General features: G+C 36.7%; 1 protein-coding gene across 1 annotated transcript in view; it reads right to left on the bottom strand.

Moving 5' to 3' along the window:
- Nucleotides 1-17,335, bottom strand: part of ccdc178 (coiled-coil domain containing 178) — a 41,987-nt gene extending 24,652 nt beyond the window's left edge. Inside the window, exons 1-15 of the mRNA XM_055182163.2 lie at nucleotides 17,248-17,335; nucleotides 15,096-15,232; nucleotides 14,770-14,825; nucleotides 14,507-14,583; nucleotides 14,201-14,404; nucleotides 8,778-8,998; nucleotides 8,097-8,239; nucleotides 6,509-6,662; nucleotides 6,169-6,264; nucleotides 5,577-5,713; nucleotides 2,302-2,485; nucleotides 1,934-1,996; nucleotides 1,688-1,849; nucleotides 861-974; nucleotides 394-539 (exon numbers count right to left, since the gene is read on the bottom strand). Coding sequence (XP_055038138.2) covers nucleotides 394-539; nucleotides 861-974; nucleotides 1,688-1,849; nucleotides 1,934-1,996; nucleotides 2,302-2,485; nucleotides 5,577-5,713; nucleotides 6,169-6,264; nucleotides 6,509-6,662; nucleotides 8,097-8,239; nucleotides 8,778-8,998; nucleotides 14,201-14,404; nucleotides 14,507-14,583; nucleotides 14,770-14,825; nucleotides 15,096-15,232; nucleotides 17,248-17,311 — 1,958 coding nt within the window. The 5' untranslated portion in view covers nucleotides 17,312-17,335. The remainder of the gene's footprint in view (nucleotides 1-393; nucleotides 540-860; nucleotides 975-1,687; nucleotides 1,850-1,933; nucleotides 1,997-2,301; nucleotides 2,486-5,576; nucleotides 5,714-6,168; nucleotides 6,265-6,508; nucleotides 6,663-8,096; nucleotides 8,240-8,777; nucleotides 8,999-14,200; nucleotides 14,405-14,506; nucleotides 14,584-14,769; nucleotides 14,826-15,095; nucleotides 15,233-17,247) is intronic.
- Nucleotides 17,336-19,928: the final 2,593 nt, after the last annotated feature.

The raw sequence follows: 19,928 nt of genomic DNA, 5'->3' as shown, positions 1-19,928 counted from the left end.
GAGGTACCAACGTGTGCCTTTGAGGTACCAACGTGTGCCTTTGAGGTACCAACGTGTGCCTGTGAGGTACCAACCTGTGCCTTTGAGGTACCAACGTGTGCCTTTGAGGTACAAACGTGTGCCTTGGATGTACCAACGTGTGCCTTGGATGTACCAACGTGGGCCTTTGAGGTACCAACGTGTGCCTTTGAGGTACCAAGGTGTGCCTGTGAGGTACCAACGTGTGCCTGTGAGGTGCCAACATGTGTCTTTGAGGTACCAAAATGTGCCTTTAAGGTAGCAATATGTGCCTATCAGGGACCAATATGTGCCAATAGGTACCGCCCCAGGCAGCTATTCCATTTTTTTATTTGTGCAATATTATGTAACACAATGTAGTTGTGTGGTTCTTACTTCAGCTCATCTTTAATGTCTTGCATAGTGTTGATGGTTTTCTCCATTATGTCTGAGGCTTTTTTTAAGCCTTGAGATTTCAGGCAGAGCTCCTTGATCCTGTCTGACATCTGCTCCGACTTTAATAACACCACATCAATGCTTTCCTACAACAATTATATACAAATGCATCATAATATTAGATCTAGGGCATATACAGTAGTCATGTAGAGACAATACATGGCAAAGTTTTGTTTTACTGATACTGTTGAAGTACTATTACTATGAATACAAAATATTTTCCTTTTTTTGCAATCAGTCTATAATTTGCTTATATTTGAGAAATGAAACACTTCACCTGCTGTGTAACTAAATATTTACATCTATTTGCCTTAAATCTGCAATATCATAGTATATATATAAATATCTAACATCCACTGTATAGCATACATGTGTTTAATGTAAATAGAGTGTAGTTTCCATTTCACCTTTACAGAATTAAGATATTTCTGATGGTCTTTTCTCTTCTTCCCAAGCTCATCTATAGCACGTCCATGTGCCATGTGCACTTCACTTATTTTTGCCTTCAAGCTTTCAATTGCCTGAGAAAAATAAAAAACACAACAAAACAAAAAGAAATCATGCAACCGCACCTGATCAATCACCTTATCAAGGTGCACTGTGTAACTTTTAGGAGGATCTCTTGACAGAAATGCAATATGCAATACTATATATATATATATATATATATATATATATATATATATATATATATATATAATATACAATACTATAAATAATATAAAACTATATTTTTGCATGGAAGTCATTATTTCAGGCCTATAGCGTCTACCGTAGCTTCTCTATGTGCTTCGAAAGGGAGGGGTGAGCTGTCTCACCGCTACATGTCGCTAAAATCTACATAGAGCACCTTAAAAAATAAAACTAAACCCCATTAACTTACCTGATCATTTACGCATTTTGACATTATCCAAGGCGACAGTGCATTACGGGGTATATATTTTATCATTATGTATGTTCCCTGGGATCGAACTCTAATCTTATAATCTTTTGCACAGCTAATGCAGTGATCTACCACTGAGCTACATGAACCATAATAAAAACCAGAATAATTCATATTCTGGTTTTACGATGTTTATTTCATCAGTGACTGTTTTGCTATCATGAACATGTTTCATTAACATTTAGTCATTTAGCAGATGTTTACATCCAAACCAATTATTTGGAAGTAGGACATGGCTTTTTTTGCAAATAATAGCAAACCAATGAGACGTGTTATTTTACAATGATTTACCTGAGATTTCTCTGTATAGATTTGTCTCAGGTGCTCCACCTTTGTCTCCAACTGAGCGGTTGTAGATGAAGCATCTTTGAACTTCTTCTGTAGCTCCGACTTCTTCATCTCGCCGTGTGTTTGTTCACGTTTTAATTCGGCTGCAGCAGTGGCCACACTTTCCTTATAAACCATACAAACCGAACTCACACACAACCCTGACATCTCTTCATCAATAATTCATTCATTAGATGATTTTTATATTACCTTGAGAACATGTAATGTCTTCATTTCATTTGATATCTGAAGCTTCATCGATTCAATCTGTTTCTGCAAAAAAGGAACAAAAGAAGAAAAGTCATTGAAATAAAATCACCATAAGGGATGAGATTAAAGTATAAAGCATTAAATAAACTTTTGAAACAAGACAAAAACAAAATTTAAAGTGACCTACATAATAATAACTGCCTGGAAACATCACAATTTTCTTCTTTCTTTTATTCTAGGTTAAAATAGTCCTTTTGTGATCCACAGATGTCAGTCAGTCATTCATACATTCATTTTTTCTAAGCGTCACAGTCGATCACTTCAGTAATGTTGCTGAATAAGTTTTAAGGTGGCACCCGTCCTCTTACCCTGTTCCTCAGCTCCTCCAAAAACGTCATTCGCTCCAGGTGCTCCAGCTCATCTTTGGTGAACGAGTGGTCGCCGGACACCCGTTCGAGTTCGGCTTCGGCCTGTTTTCTTTGCTCCTCATTCCAGCTGAGCTTCAGCCTCAAATGTTCACAGTCCTTCTGTAGCTGTCTCACCGCCTGCTCACTGGAAAAGCACCAGCACAGTTAAACAACATCATAAACCACGACTCATCCCTGGAGATGAACACACCACAATTTACCAAGAGCTGCCTGCCCTCAAACATGCTTGTGCCGCATTTAGGAAAATTCAGAACCGGAAATAAAACATCTTGAGAATGGGGAACTTTCTAATTAAAAGCGACGTTTGATATCTTATTCAGTCTTATCTTATTCATAAGACCTGGACCACAAAACCAGTCATAAGTTGCACATGTACATTTGAAGAGTTTTGTTGCAAAACGAGATAAGTCCGTTTTTTTAATTTTACTAAAATCTTGTTTTTTGGTTGTGCATTCCAATTAATATCAATTCAACTGCAGTTGGTTTGTTTTGATTTAAACCTTCATAACTTAAAAAATACAGCTAAGTAGCACCATAAAACAAAATACTAACATGATAACATAATAATAAACATGTTTTGACAAAAATGTTAAAAACTGAGTTATCTCGTTTTGCAACGAAACTCTTCTTTTTTTTTTGAAACTCTTCATTTTGTAGCAATAGCCAACAAATACATTGTATGAGTTGAACTTTTATTTTTTTTTTATGCCAAAAATCACCATGTTCCATGAAGATGTGTATTTTTTTACCATAAATATATCAAAAATCTATTTATCTTCGGTAATATGTGTGGCTAAGGACTTCATTCAGAGAACTTTAACTCTTCCTGGCCATTGAAGAGTTATCTCGTCATTTAAGAGAAAACATTTGCATACAAAATGTGTTACTGATTAATTTTTATGTTAATCTGCAATACTTTTATTATCCCCTAGACTTACCCAATTTATGAAAAAACTGTAGCCATAGCGTTATTTACTAACTTTAAACTCTCTGTATGTTTTAATAATAGTTCTGAATCTGATCTCTAACAAAATTCCTTTACAAAAATGCAATTATTTCAGCTTTTTGCTAAAAAATAGTATTTTTAAAGAAAAATAACCATGTTCATATGCAGAGAAAAAAATATGGATAGGATAAAAAAAATTCCATTTTGTTTATTTATTGTTTGTTTGAAAGCAAAGTTCTTTTATTTGATATATATGTATGTTTATATATTTTTGGAAAAAAAATTCCTGGAAGGCATTTTGTGAAACTTTTGTGAAAATCACAAAAAATGCTGGCGGGCAACTTTTCAAAAAAAGGCTGGCGAGGAATGAGTTAAAGGCGATTTTCTCAATTTTAGTCGCGACTAATCGTTTGCAGAATAAAAGTTTTTGTTTACATAATATATGTGGGTGTACTGTGTATAATAATTATGTTTATATAAATACACACACACACATGTATAATGTTAAAAAATATATATATTTATGTATAATACACACATACACACGCATGTATATAATTAAGAAACATTTGCATGTGTATATACACATTTATATTTATATATAATCTATATTTTATATAAATATAAATATTTATTATATAAATATATATTTTTTAACATTATACATGTATCTGTGTGTATTTATATAAACATAATTATTATACACAGTACACACACACATATATTATGTAAACAAAAACTTTTATTCTGCAAACAATTAGTCACGACTAATCGTGAGGCAGCACAATTTAGATTTTTTCCACCATCATATTCCAGATTTCAGATCTTGGCCAAATATTGTCCTCTCCTAACAAACTATACATCAATAAAAATTCAGTTTTCAATTTTGAAAAATTAGGATTATGACTGGTTTTGTGGTCCAGGGTCAAATGTGCAATGATTTCAAAGTGGTACTTTGCAAAACATTACAAAACATTGTTACAAACCTATTAATCTGAAATCAGGTTCAGGAAACCTGTTTAAAAACACTGACAGTACACAATACTTAAAACTGCAATATCTATTTACTAAAACCCAAGCAAGTTTGTGTTTAAAAGATGTTTAATAGCTATCCAAACACAACCCAGATGTCTAGGCAAAACCAAGGCAAAATTTAGGTTGTCAGTCAAAATTTATTAGACATCTAACCATAGCCCCAAAATAAATTAAATCAAATAAATAAATAAATGAAACCAAACACTTTGGAGTCAATGTTGACTTTGTTTATCACACATCTCATAAGTTATGTTGGCAAATTTACCCAAATTCACGTTTATTTACGCTAGAAGTGGGTTACTCGTAGCCGGACTACTATATATCGGGGCGGTGACATGGTTAGACGGTAAATGACGCTGGGAATTTGTACTTTTGACCATTCAATTCCTTTAACATCTATAGTATATACAGTATTGAACATCGCCAAACTAAATAAACACAATTTGAACCAGGATTTTCAATACTATTTAAGTTCACGCTTTGGTGCTGCTTCACAGCATTTTAATTTTGGTAGCAACGCCACACATACCTCCACATTTTTAATGAAGTGGAATAACAGTTGTTATGTGATTTCATGACATGATCTGCAGAACGCACATTCTCTGATGATAATTAAAGAAACCAGCATTCACACAACAGACCAATGAACCACAAGACATTTCCAGCTCATTTCTCACTGTTGTCATTTGAGTTTCAATCAACAACACACAATCAGTCTAAGGTGAACCTGTATAGGATTACAATATTCATTATTTTTAATGTTTTTGTGTATAAAAGTCAACACTGCATCCGCACCCCAGTTTACTTCTCTAATGTGTTAAATTACAGAGTAAAGATTCTCAATGAGAAATAATGGGAATTTATATCATTAATCAAGTAATTGATTAAATGATAAAAAGTGCTCTTTATGACAGGTGTCTAAAAGGGGAGGGGTTAAGAAAGCAGGAGCCATTAGTGAGAAAAACGTATTAGTTAATACTTTTTTATTAAATATGCGCTGGTTAATCATTCAAAATAGCACCAAGAATGCAAATGCTATAGTATGTTACGTATTTGTGTGATTTAAGTATGGCAACCAATGCTTCACACAGGTACCAATGTAAACCAATAAGAATTTCACAGACTGATGTTGATGCTGTATTATGGACGTTTTGTGTCTATGGATTATTAAAGGATGAGGTGTGCAACTGCTGTCAATTTGGCAAATTTTAAATAGCAAGTTTGTAAGACAAACCTTTGGTGAATCCTCCGCTTGAAATCTTCAATTTCCAGTTTGTGATCTTCATTATTAGCTCGCAGGGCCAATAAGTCCTGTCTCTTTTGGCTCAAGAGTGCTTTCAGTTCAGAAACCTTCTCATCACCGTCACCTTTCTGAAAATGAGAAAAGTTTGTCACATTATTCTCCCTCATTATTTTATTTTTTAAACTATAATTGCACATTTCAAACAATTGTGGCAAACATAAACCTAACACAGCGCCACCTATGCTTAAACAAAGCTCCCAAATTACAATCTGCTGAAAAGTTTTATACTTTTCAAACTCGGCTCAAAACAGAAACGGAGAAATACAAATTTAAAAAGGAATAAACAAACAGCTCAAGAAACAGCTGAGCGCTCCGCGGCTCATTCGCTCAAGCGTACCTGTAATTGTGAAATCAGGGCTTAGACAAAATGGAGGCTCTACAAGAATAAACACAGCAGATCGGTGCAAGGAATCGTGGGACTTTCCTGCCCTCCAGAGGACACGAGAGTTGACATCTCCAACACATCATTTCACCTCCGATCATCTCAAATATCAAGCAAACTCGAATGTGCTGTGATACTTACGGTTGTTTGAATTTGCTTCTGAAGTTGTGATATGAAGTTCTTTGTTTCCATTATTAACTCTTCTTTATCCTCTATGTTTGCTCTTAATGTCATGACCTATAAGAGTACAACGAGACGTATCATTAATATTTAAAATTAAATGCATTGGAAATACAGTATAAAAGTTGGTATTGTTATGTTGAGTGACCCTAAACTTACAGTATAATAGATGTTAATGCTATGATAAATCATTCAGTGCACAAAGATGTAATTATTAATAATTTTGTGGCTTTGATATTGTGATTTTGTGTTCAATGCAGTAAAGTGTCTGGTGAATGTACAGTATTAAATGTGTACTGACAGCATCATTTCTGTCTGTTTCCTGCCTCTCAAACTGGCGGATCTCTTGCAGCATGGCTTTGATTTGGCTGTCTCTCAATGTTACTTCTTCTTTAGACTTTTTAATGCTTCTGTGAAACATCTCACACTGTGACTGCAGATGGTGTAACTCACTCCTGTAAGCAGAAAAACAGAAATTGTATTTTTCCTATAGTACACTTTATATGTCTATAAACTGATCCTTTTGCTCTATATGTTAGGAAACCTTACCTTACAATCTTATTAAAATATTGTTTGATGTATTTTATATTTAGTGTCATTTACCGTTATGCATGATATTAAAGCAACTTACAGAGAATTCCTATTTTGTGTATGTCCATTTAATGGGTACCTTGGCATTGCAACACTATACCAGTTGAGCTACAGGCACATATAAGTGTCTATGGCATTAACAATACAAAGTCAAAGCAAAGCTTTTATACGTAACAGTATGGTAAATAAAAGATTATCATTCGTTGACCTTTTCATATGATTTATCACATTGCAGAACTGTTAACATGAACTGTGAAGCAGTTCAAGGATTAGGGTGAGTGTACCCTTTAAGCCCCCTTAACTTTGAAGTCAAATTATTTAAAGAGAAAATTATATTTTATGCTGATCATTATTTTAACCAATCCAGTGATTTGTTACCTGTCCTGATATTTTTAATGCATACCAATCACTCTGACCATGTTGAGTTAGCCCCATGTGAGACCTCACACAGGCACCCAAAAACTTTGGCGTTTCGGGACCCTTTAGAAATATTTTATTCAATTTTATATTCTAAAATGTACATAAATTATTTAAAACGTTTTCAAATGAGAGAAATCATTTTAACAAAAAAAAAAAATTGAAAAACATCTAAAATTAGATTTTGGTGTGCTTAATGGATACGTTTACATAATGATATACTATTTCCCTTATTTACACTGCATATACATCAATTTAACCTAAAATCCTGAAGAAGTTATACTATGATTTCATGAAATATCTATGTTTTGTTTCATGTGACACCTATGATTTTGCTTTAATTCAATTACAGAATTTTATTTGCAAAATAGTGAAAAGGTGTTTAGAGCAATAAAAAACTAATAAAATAATATATGGACTGTTTTATCTGTTTAGTGCTATTACGCCATAAAACAAAAAGAAGCAAAATTTACACCAACCGCGGTGTAAGTGATAGTTTAAAATCAAAGACTAAGGAGAGATTATTGTGGCATTTTAGTGACACCTTCTGTCCGGACTGTGTATTGAAATAAGAGCAGAGGTCTTCAACCTTTTTAGGGCCAAGGGCACCTTAATGGATATAGAGGAGGACCAGGGACCCCCAGTACATGTAACAAATGAATACTGGATTTACATACTTTTTATGATAGTTATACATTTTTATTATTTACCTATAAATGCATTTTTGTTTGATGTTTAAAAATAAATAAATTGCATTTAAAAACATTTGGAGGACCCCCAGTAATACCACCCCAGATCCTTAAGGGTCCCCAGGCCCCCTGTTGAAGACCCATGCTATAGATAGAGTATAAATAATAAAAAAATTTAAAAACACAACTCACAGTTTGTCCCTCAGCTGATTTTTGATAGTTTCGATGTCTTTGTTCATGTCCTGTCTCTCAGTGTCGGCTGTGAACTTCTCCTCTTTAAACTTCAGCTGAAAACCTTCGAGATCATGAGAGACCCTCGCAAGCTTGTTGCTGGCCTGTGGAAACAGATTACAAATAGATCACCTGCCAATGTTTATCATGGCAAGATGGCAAGGGGTGTAAAAAGATACAGAGTACCTCAAAACAGAAATAACATGACCGGTGGATTCCAGAATGAACAAATTAAAACAGTGTGACAGAAGCAAAGGAAATTTTAAATATAAAGTCAAGTCAAATTTATTTTTATAGCGCTTTTACACAATGTTGCATTGTTTCAAAGCAGTTTTACATGAAAAACAGAAAATAAACCTACAGAAGAGAATATACTGTATAGTATTATTGCAAATTTTAATGTTCTCATAACAAGATTATAATGTGCTTGCTGTAATGTATGCTTTTCTTTAGCTATCGAACATAAATTATATGATTAATAACAAATGTCATATTAAAAATGCCTTTCTGTCTTACATGGAAAACAATTACAAAGTTGGTCTCAAATTGTAAGAAAACTCTTTTAGTTTGAACTTCATCCCTTGCACTCCTTTAGTCGTGTCTCATTGATTTCATGCCCTCAAAACGAAGCAACAAACTCACCTCACTTTCTGCTGTTCGGATGTGCTTCATGATTTCATTCTCCATCTGTAGTCTCTCCTCCACCAGCGGCCCGTGTTTCCTCATAAAGTCAATATCCTCATTGAGAAGGCGGTTCAGCACCTCCACCTGGGTCAGCCTGTCTCTTACCTGCGGCCGCTGATCTCTTCTTATTTTTAGTTGCCACGTCAGCTCGGCGATGTCTAGGCAGCAGGCGTCACGCTCTGATGGTGAAAACACAAAACGGACAGATCCGAAAAGGCGGGTGGGAAAGAAAAGAATACAGAGGAATTTTTTTCGAGTTTTGCAGCTTTTAGATTGTGCATGATCGTGCTGTAAGGCAGGGGTCCCCAACCTTTTTGTAAGCAAGGGCTACCACAATGGATTAAACAATCAGGATGGCTATTTTTTTAAAGAGCACCTAAACATGGTAAGGAGCATCACAATACAAAGGTATCTAGGCCAATCACAACGTACAGATTAGCCGGCCAATCGCGGACACAGAGCTTTTCAAATCAATGCATTTCAGGAAGAGAGTGAAATCTGGAGCTACAAAAGTGTACGGTATATGTGGAAAATAATGTATTTTTAACCATAAACCACACGAACACATTGTACCAAATACACAAAATAACGTTTTTTTTAGCAATGAAATAGGTGCTCTTTAATATAGTCAAATCTTTTTTTTGTTTAACTTGTTAAATTCAAATAGTTTTACTTGTTGATATGCTTTATCATTGTTTAAAATGTTAATATACATAAAAGAAGCCAGGCTAATATAAAAATATGTAATATATAAATATTAATTTGGAGGCTAATAATAGAGTGTGTTTTGGCGGGCGACTCACAGACGCCATGCGGGCAACCATGTTGGAGACCCCTGTTGTAAGGCTATTTTTATACGATAATGTCCATTAAACATCAACACTGGGTTAAAAAAAAATAGATCACTATTACTATTAAATTAATCACTATTAAATTACGATACTAGAGATGCACCTTTATTACATTTTTCTACAGATACTTTGGTGGTTATATTAACTTGCATTCACTAAATTCTGAAGATTAATTTTTCTGAATGTTATTCATTCATATAATGACCATTAAAGCAACACTAAAGAGTTTTTGCTTTTTGCTCCCCCTACAGGTTGGAAGCGGAATTGTCCATTACCACTGTCGTAAATAATTTAAGATCTTTATTTCTTTGCCCGATCCCGACGGGACCCGTCGGTACCCAACGTGTTCGGGCTTCATTTCTAAAATTTTACACGGGCTCGGGCTTGCGCTCCGGCTTTGCGCAGTAAATGAGCGTTCAAGTTCAATGCTGCTGGATGCACTATCAGTAAGCGCAGGACCGCACTGAAGCCATTTACAGTGGATTTAGTAATTTTCCTCAACAAAAACATGTAGCCTAATCTTGGTGAGTAAAGGTTTTTCAATGTATAACTAAATATTAATTGAGTCTTAAATACATAATTTAGACAGAGGATATAGACTAATGTTTGGCATTAATGGAGAGAAATGCCGACACAAATCCCGCGGAGCCTTTATCTTAATTTCATTATTGCCAAATACCTTAAGTCAGAATGTATTATCTTAATTTAATTCGTTAAGAAAAATTTTTTTTATTTGCATGTTGGCCTATTTATAGTGTATTGCATAGGCCTATTTAGAGTGAGATGTTACGATGTTACAGATTACTTATTTTATTTCTTTGTTTCAACTTCCAAGTGGCGTGTAGCCTCGTTAGTCATAAATAAATAATGTTAAAACCTGTGTAAATTACTCATTCTTGACAAAAGCTGTGTACGTGCGCACATTTAAATAATGTCGGGCTGTAAACTGGTTCGGGCTTTTAAAAAGCTGTCAATAAAAATGTACTTTCGGGTTCGGGCCGAATTCTGTCGGGCTTCGGTCATTTCGGGCCTAACTTTTAAGGCCCGATTACAGCTCTAATTTAGCATACTGCAGCAAAGCTGGCTCTGATTGGATTGTAGGTCTGCCTTAAAGCAAGTTTTTGTAGTTTTCACTCGAACGACAGGACTGCAACCCGATGGTTGGAAACTTCTTAAGTGCTGTTTTGGCCGATAAAGGGCTGCAAAGCGGATGTGAAAATGCCGTTCACGCTGTTTCAAGTGGATGAACGATTGAAACTTTTTTGGAAAAGTTATTTTACGAAAAAAAAACTCTTTAGTGTTGCTTTAAAGGTATAGCGGAAGATTTTCCCGAATTATTTAAAAGAACCGCCCCTCCATATTTTTTAAAAAATGCACACACAACACTCTCCCTTCTCCCGAGAGGGAACGCCTGTTAAACGCGTGCACGAGACGGAGAGAGAGCATGCAGGAGCTCAGTTCATCTCTTTGTTCTGTTTACAAGTTGCTGTCGGCATGTTTACCGTGTCTGTGCGGTTCGTGACTTTTGCCAGGGCTAGCATCGCTAATCATAGCTTACATCAACTTTTACTAGCAGGGATTTTAAATGGATTTCTCCAAATAGCATGACAAAATGTACCTTTCCAGTAGAAACTTCGCATGGGAAGCTCAACCTGTCCTTTTAGCTCACTCCAGCGTGTGAAATAGTCTCCCATAAACACTCTGATCCTTGTTTATTTCATTACAGTCCTTTCTCATCTTGTTATACAATTCGTAGACACTTTTTCTCTTGCGACCCTCAGACATTTTGAAAAAAACACAGTGAGAACCAGACCTTCAATGAATGGTTGAAACCGTAGCACAACACACATACACGTGAAAGTGCGCATGTGCAGAAAGCGAACCTAGAGGCGAGCACGTACGACGGTTATACGTCAACATATAATCAGAATGTGTCACGGTGTGTATAACACAGAAAAAGGAAAACTAAAGGAGAACCCAAACGCAGACACGATGTACAAAAATAAACTATGATTTATTAAATACAAAACAGAAACACCCACGTGGGGGTAAAACAGATGAGGAAACTAAAGACTGTGGTGAAACACAAACCAAAACACAGGAACAACAGGAACAGCTCTTCAACACGAAAGACATGAACACAGAGCTAAATAACTTTGACAATGCACGCGCACACAACAGAGAACGAAAGGGCAATATAAAGACACCACATCAATGGGGAACAGGTGAACATAATTAATTACGTCAGACACGAGTACATAAGGGAGTAGGGTAAAAGTAACAAGACACCGGGAACATGTGGAAACCACACACACAATGTGATTCCACAAGTTCCCACACAGAACATAATACTATCACGGTCCTGCCAGATGCACTCAGACCTACATCTAACCCAGATGTCTGACAGGACCGTGACAGTACCCCCCTCTTAAAAGACGGATTCCAGACGACAAATAAACATTAAACACGAGGAACAAGAGACTGAACAACAGACAACACCCAAGAAATAACAACGACAAACATCAATGGAAGACAAACATAAGTAATAAACGGGTTAGGGTGGTTTAACAAAAACAATACATGATGAAGGGGTGGTGGGGCAATAATAGGGGGAACAAAATGTCCAAAGTGATGAAATTGAGTCCCAAAGTTCCACGGCTGAAATGCTGAGGAGTGACGCGGTCCGGGTTGCGCCTGCGACTGCGCCTGTGGCTGCGCCTGTGGCTGCGCTGGCGGCTGACGTGTCCCCGGCTGCACCGGCGTGTGACGTGTCCCCGGCTGCACCGGCGTGTGACGTGTCCCCGGCTGCACCGGCGTGTGACGTGTCCCCGGCTGCACCGGCAGTTGCAAAGTCACCGGCTGCACCGGCGGGTGACGAGTCTCCGGCTGCGCCGGCGGGTGACGAGACTCCGGCTGCGCCGGCGGGTGACGAGACTCCGGCTGCGCCGGCGGGTGACGAGACTCCGGCTGCGCCGGCGGGTGACGAGACTCCGGCTGCGCCGGCGGGGGACCTCTCTCCGGCGGCGCCGGCGGGTGACGTGTCTCCGGCTGCGCTGGCGGGTGACGTGGCTCCGGTTGCACCGGCAGTTGCAAAGTCACCGGCTGCACCGGCGGGTGACGAAACTCCGGCTGCGCCGGCTCCGAAGCTCTCTTCGTCCTCTTCTTCCTCCGTCTAGAGGCAGGGAGGTCAGGACCGAGACTGGCCGCGGAAGTAGTCTCCCGTGCCGGGAGAACGAGAGCAGGCTTCCCCAGCTTGATCGCCCCCGTAAGGATACCCCCTGGCTTAGGGGCGGGTGAAAGGGATCGGGCAGTCTCCGCTGGGCTCTGTCGTTGAGCGAGGCAGTCTACCAAATCCCAGTAGGACAGCTGGAGTAAACTACCTCGCTCCCGAATCGGTGGAGGGTCATCCATACCCGCCACCAAATAAGCGCTTGCTAAAAACTCCGGGTAACATCCCTTCCTCTTCTCGACCGCCCGGGCGTAGTCATTAAGGGAAAGCCCCTTCTGCGGTGGGAAGGGACTGCTGCCGGAGAGAGTCTGGGTGGTTATCGAAGACCACCATTCCGGGTCTGACACACACTGCATACTGTGTGTCCGCTGGGTTCAATTGGGCGCGTGCATTCTGTCACGGTGTGTATAACACCGAAAAAGGAAAACTAAAGGAGAACCCAAACGCAGACACGATGTACAAAAATAAACTATGATTTATTAAATACAAAACAGAAACACCCACGTGGGGGTAAAACAGATGAGGAAACTAAAGACTGTGGTGAAACAAAAACCAAAACACAGGAACAACAGGAACAGCTCTTCAACACGAAAGACATGAACACAGAGCCAAATAACTTTGACAATGCACGCACACACAACAGAGAACGAAAGGGCAATATATAGACAGCACATCAATGGGGAACAGGTGAACATAATTAATTACGTCAGACACGAGTACATAAGGGAGTAGGGTAAAAGTAACAAGACACCGGGAACATGTGGAAACCACACACACAATGTGATTCCACAAGTTCCCACACAGAACATAATACTATCACGGTCCTGCCAGATGCACTCAGACCTACATCTAACCCAGATGTCTGACAGGACCGTGACAGAATGATTGACATCTGGGATGACCAATAATAGAGGTGATCCACCCGGAAAACGAAAATCTTCAGCTATACCTTTAATATTGAACATGAAATTAGTGATGTTGATGATCTTTACATTTTTATACACAGAGCTCAAATTCACTGCATTTTCCTGTTCTCTTTTGATTGACAGAATACTTCGGCCATGACTATCAGCTGTTTTTAAACTAATGGCCGATAGCCATTAGTGTAAAAAAGTTCATATTATCGTCCAATACTGTTTATTTGCCGATATATCGGCGCATCTCTATTGAGAACTGATATTGATTTTAGTTAATTTATCGACAGGTGGTGTGCCATTGTCTATGGTTCAGGTCCTGATGGGAATCTAATAGAATAGGTGATGAATCTCATGCATATTATAATTATTAAAATGCAGCCTGACCTTTCTGCATTACAATAGGAAACTCTTGCTGCCTCCAGTGAGCGAGACTCTCATGTCTCTTCAAAAGTTTTTTTGCTTTTTCCTTTTCCTCCAGCAAAGCCTTCTCTGCATCTCTCCGGTCCAACTCAAGACGCTCGATCAGACACATAACCTCAGCCAGCACATCTAAAGTTTCTCTACAGAGCGGAGTGAAAACCTCACCACCTATTCACAATCACACATATTACAAAGACAATAAATTATGTACACAACATAAAATATAAGTTTTCCAACTTTCATATTTGTAAGTTTCAAGTTCATCATTACCATTAGCACAAAGCACCAAGCCTTCAACACATAGATCTGCTGTGACATCTGAATCTCCACCGTCTGTAGAAATACATCTAAAAACACAATGTATTAGTAAATACTGAAAAGTTATCATTGGATTGCACTTTTCACCTGACGTTGTGTTAACATCCATGTATAATGGGCATAATGAATGCTTAGCGTAACTGCCCTCTTACTGGAATAATGGTTACAATGGATGAATAATTTGATATAGAAAACCTAAATGCTTTATGGCTCACTTCCAAGCGTTACTGTGGTTGTTTTCATTCTCGGTTTCATGCTGCGCATTACCACCCTAGAAGAGAAAAGACATTTATAATTCATTTATTATGTAACGTGAGAGTACTGAACAGAATATTCAACACATAGACATGTCAGTAATCTGTGTTCGATCTGTGCGCTTCTGGTCTTGATCTAAGGGTCAGCTGTAGGGTCTCGCCATCATGAGGTTTTATGGTTGGATCTTGCAAAAACCAAAATCCATCTGTATGTCCAGGTTATGTTTGTGAATTGGTGTGTGAAATCACCACGATAGATGCAATCCTCTCTGTATGCATGGTTTTACCTTTTGGTTCCAGTTTTCCAGTTTTGTCTTCAGCTCTCGGATGTGACACACTGCTTTATTCACACATGGTGTTGGAGTGTTAACCAGAGCACAGCTGCGTCGCCTACTGGAGCAAACCGCCTGCAACTCTCCCTGCGCTGAAACATGCAGTACATACAGTATGTGAATGAAGAGGAGAGGTCACTCATTTTTAATAAATTACATTAGTTTTGTACAAAAGCTTTATTCTTGTTTTTGACATTTATTATCTGAAGCTTTCCTAAGTTTGTAAGAATGACAGCATTGTTTTTCGATGAACTTGCCTTATTAAAAATAAGTCGACATGAAATGGTATCAAAGTTGATTTATAAAAGAATGAATATGAAAATACAGTCCTAAATCCATTAACACTTTTATTTTTTCTGCTTATCATTGCTTGTATAATGTATGTACGCTGCTTGTATAACTGAATGTACTCGTGGATTTCGTACAGTACAGGTATGCATGTATATTGGTTTACTGTCAATTTTACCCATAGTCAGACGATACCCAGCTTTCAAATGCATTACATAAAAAGTATGATATTTTGAAGTATTTGTGTTTTTTGTATTTGGAGAGGTTAGAATTTGGAAAAGAGGAACAGTAATACTACATTAGAGTAGAGGGCATCATCCAGGCTCAAATCTGGTAAAAAAGTGGACCACTTTATTATGAAAATTTGCCTTATTAGAAATGAAAGATTTAAAAAAATTGCACATTGAATCACATATGTACACTGTAAAAAAATGGTAAGAAAGCTATCACTGGGACGGTACCCTTTAAATGTACCTTTTGATGTACTAATATATACATTTTAAGTACTATTATGTACTATGATTTACTTTTTAAAGGGGACATTTCACAAGACTTTTTTAAGATGTCAGATAAATATTTGGTGTCCCAGAGCACATATGTGAAGTTTTAGCTAAAAAAAGAACATATAAATAATTTATTATAACATGTTAAAATTGCCACTTTGTAGGTGTGAGCAAAAATGTGCCGTTTTTGGGTGTGTCCTTTAAAATACAAATGAGCTGATCTCTGCACTAAATGGCAGAGCCGTGGTTGGATAGTGCAGATTAAGGGGCGGAATTATTATAATAAGATCCCCTTCTGGCATCACAAGGGGAGCCAAATTTCAATTACCTATTTTTTCACATGCTTGCAGAGAATGGTTTACCAAAACTAAGTTACTGGGTTGATCTTTTACACATTTTCTAGGATGATAGAGGCACTAGGGACCCAATTATAGCACTTAAATATAAAAAAGTCAGATTTTCATGATATGTCCCCTTTAAAAAATGTTAACATATTTTTATTTAACATAATATTATTTTTATTTTTACCTTTATTTCCAACATTAGTAAGTAGTTTATAAATGCTTTATTCTTTATTTATAAGCATATAATGTGTTTAATAATTGTCTTTTCATACTTTATTAATGTTCAGTTCATCATTTCTAAAATAAGTATTACATTATAATATACAGACCAGTTATTAAGGAGTTGTCAGTGGTTCATAAGATCATTTAGGAAGTGTAAGTAAATGATTAATAAACTATTATTTAGACGTATAGTATTAAGTTAGTCAGCGTGTTAATAAATGCTTCATTAATATTCCTACTGTATTCATGATTAATTCAGGTAGTTATGAAACATTTAGAAGTGGTCAGTTAACTATTTTTGTGAGCTCATCTAAAGTGAGGACTATTTATGCTTTGTAAAGCTTTTATAAAGAAGATTTAAATGCTCAGTTATCTTTTTTACTAATGCTTCATAGTGTGCAGTTATTATAAAGTGTATAGATATATACACTATATAGATAAAGTATATAAAAAAAAGATTGGAGGAATTTCGGAGGTAGAACCCATTTTGAGACATTTTTATTTCTAATAAGATGCACTAAATCATTCACCAACACACATATTTACAGTGAATCAGGGTTCATTTTGATTTCATGTCATAAATTTTGTAAACATTTATGTAAATAATGCATATACATGATTCCAGTTGTTAATAAGTTACTGTAACACCATAAACAAAATGGTTTTATGAATATAAACAATACATTTAGATTTTTGCTTACACCATGTATAATAAACACTGTCCCTACAATGTCAAAATTGCAAAATTACCTTGCAAGAAGGCACCTTCACCTCCACCTTCACAAGTAGGTTTTAGTAACTTTACCTCAGGCATCCCGCATGTACGTCACAGTCTAAAATAATAATGAATGACTTATAACCAATCAATCTTTATACCAGCACACAATTTGTAAAATCCTAGCATAATTTTTGTTAAACTGCACACAAGTTTATTTTTATTCATTATTATTTATTTCATATTGACTTCTTTCAAAGGCTAAACAGCACTTAACTGCAGTGTTAAAGTTAATTAGTTATGAAATCAAAGTTAACATTGACTATAACAGCACGACAGGTTCAAAGTCCCCAAAACCTGTCAATACTTACATATTCGTAGCTAAAGTTCGCCCATTACTGTGATATATTTCATTTTTGACCCCACAAGCGCAATATTGTAAATGTTTACACGTTGTTGTACCCTGGTATTGTGTGACGTCGCGTTTGTTTCCAGCCCCTCAGTTGTGTGCCGCCCGCGGTTGCTAAGCAACAGGAAGGCCCTCATTCACCACAGAGACAATAGACAAAAGTGAAAGAAGAAAAGTCTCAGGGTCGCAGAGGTTTTTTATGTTGTTTGATGAGTGCAATCACGTATTAAGTTTATTCCGGGTCAGGGTGGAGAAAAGCTTAAGGGCGCACGGCACCACAGGAAAAACACAATAAACGATACATTAAAAATACTTGCCTATATATTAAAACTGAAACGAAAACATTTATGTCATGCTTACATTTTTATTTACTTCTATCATTTTTTTTCCATCTTGCAAAAAGTTTTGTATTTATTTTATATGATGCGTTATGTTTGTAAATAAATAAATAATATTTTATACTCATATATTATCCTATAATATATTCTTTTTACATTTATATACTAATATGTATACAGTCTTTTATAACGTAAAAAATATATATTAAACATCTATTTGCTAATGTTTATAAGCATCTTTTCTGGGAGAGATCCCGCATGACGTCATCGCCCGAGGAGCATTACGTCACATCAAAGCAAATGAACAGCAGGGACCAGAGGCTCCGCGCGAGACTAACGCGAAAAAAAGCTAATTTTGCGTTTAATGGTGAAAGTGTCGTCGATGTAATGCATCGATTTAACGCAATTGTTGTTTAGTAAAAGCGGATGGATTGGAATTAAAGACGTTTCTGCGATGACACGCGTTTGGTGAGTAGCAAGTGCACAGACTGAGGTCCAGTCGTATCGCTTCATTGTCAGTGCTTCACTGTCTACTATTAAAATGCCTGATGGAGATTAGGAAAGTAGCCTATGCCTTATGTAGTATTCACATGAAAGATACTGTCCTAAATCATCATCTTTCGATGATCATCACAAAAGTCTGATGGGCCCTATTTTATTTTTACAAAATTCTGCCTTGCTTTTGTACTCGTATGTTTATAATTATATGGTTGCATGTACTTGTGGATTTCGTATGCATGCGTGTTGGTTTGCTGTCAATTTTGTCGGATTGTCAGACAGTACTACTACTCAGTTTTAAAAATGCTCTTGACATGAAAAGTATGATGTAGTATTAGCACCACATTTACTTTGAATGGATTTTAAATGTCACTGGGAAAATATATATTGGAAAAAATGTCCACTAATACTATATTTAACATTTTTAGTGCATCACTAAATTCTGGCCACTTTTTGTAACTGAGGCTTGTTTACCTGAATTAATCGTACATCCTCACATAATGTTTTTTTTTCCAGTAAAGACAAGCAAAAGGCTTGTAAAGCAGTGGTTCTCAAACTGGGGGCCACAAGATGGTGCCAGTCGGGCCCCAGTTTTATGACATTTTATAAAATACATGAATTTATTATTAATTCGGTGTAATTAAACCTCAGAAAAATAAGACTACCAACAAACAGCAATATGTTGTAATGTATACTGTAATATGCTTATTTTATTTTTTTAATTTAAGTTTTAGCCTGTTTTATGTCATAAATTTTCTTTGGCGGTGGCCGTAAAGGGATGCACCGTACATAAGAGGGACTGCACGCCAAAAAAGTTTCAGAACCACTGCTTAGTAAATCACAGACTGAATGGGCCATAAGTTTTTATCCAAAGTTCTGTGCGGTATCATGGTGATACCATGACAATCATGCTGGAAGAAGTAATTAAGTAATGGTTGTTTTCGGTGCGCTTGGACTGTTCTCATGGGATCCTTTTTTAGACTTTTATGTGTGTTGCATAATATAAAAAAATTCAAGAAGTCATTAATGCATATTAAATGGCAAATAATATTACAATGTAATGCTTGTGAAAGTATTCACCAAATGCAAACATAAACAATTTTATGAGTGCATAAACAATCACATGGAGTGTTTTCTGTTTGCTTGAAATTTCACCTTTGTAAAAGTCTCATAATGTCTAGTTTTTGTAGCTGTGGTGTGCCAGCCCTGACTTGTATATTACTTTTGATAAATGCAAAACAACCGCAGATAAGGTATTTTTCTTTGCACAAAAACCTCGGTATTTTCTTAGCTTAGGATGTCCACATTAGCATACCTAAACATGCAACCCATTTTTGGATCATGACCAGTTTGGGATTCACTAGTATAGACATCTGTTGGCGAGGGGAATGGATATATATGTCTTATGTATAATTTCTGTCTGCAAAATATCACAGGTTCAAACCCAGGGAACACAACACACATTGATAAA

This window comes from Misgurnus anguillicaudatus, chromosome 25 (assembly GCF_027580225.2).
Source record: "Misgurnus anguillicaudatus chromosome 25, ASM2758022v2, whole genome shotgun sequence".
Lineage (NCBI taxonomy): Eukaryota > Metazoa > Chordata > Actinopteri > Cypriniformes > Cobitidae > Misgurnus > Misgurnus anguillicaudatus.
Note: the sequence above shows the minus strand (reverse complement) of the source record. Positions and strands in the feature narration are given on the sequence as shown.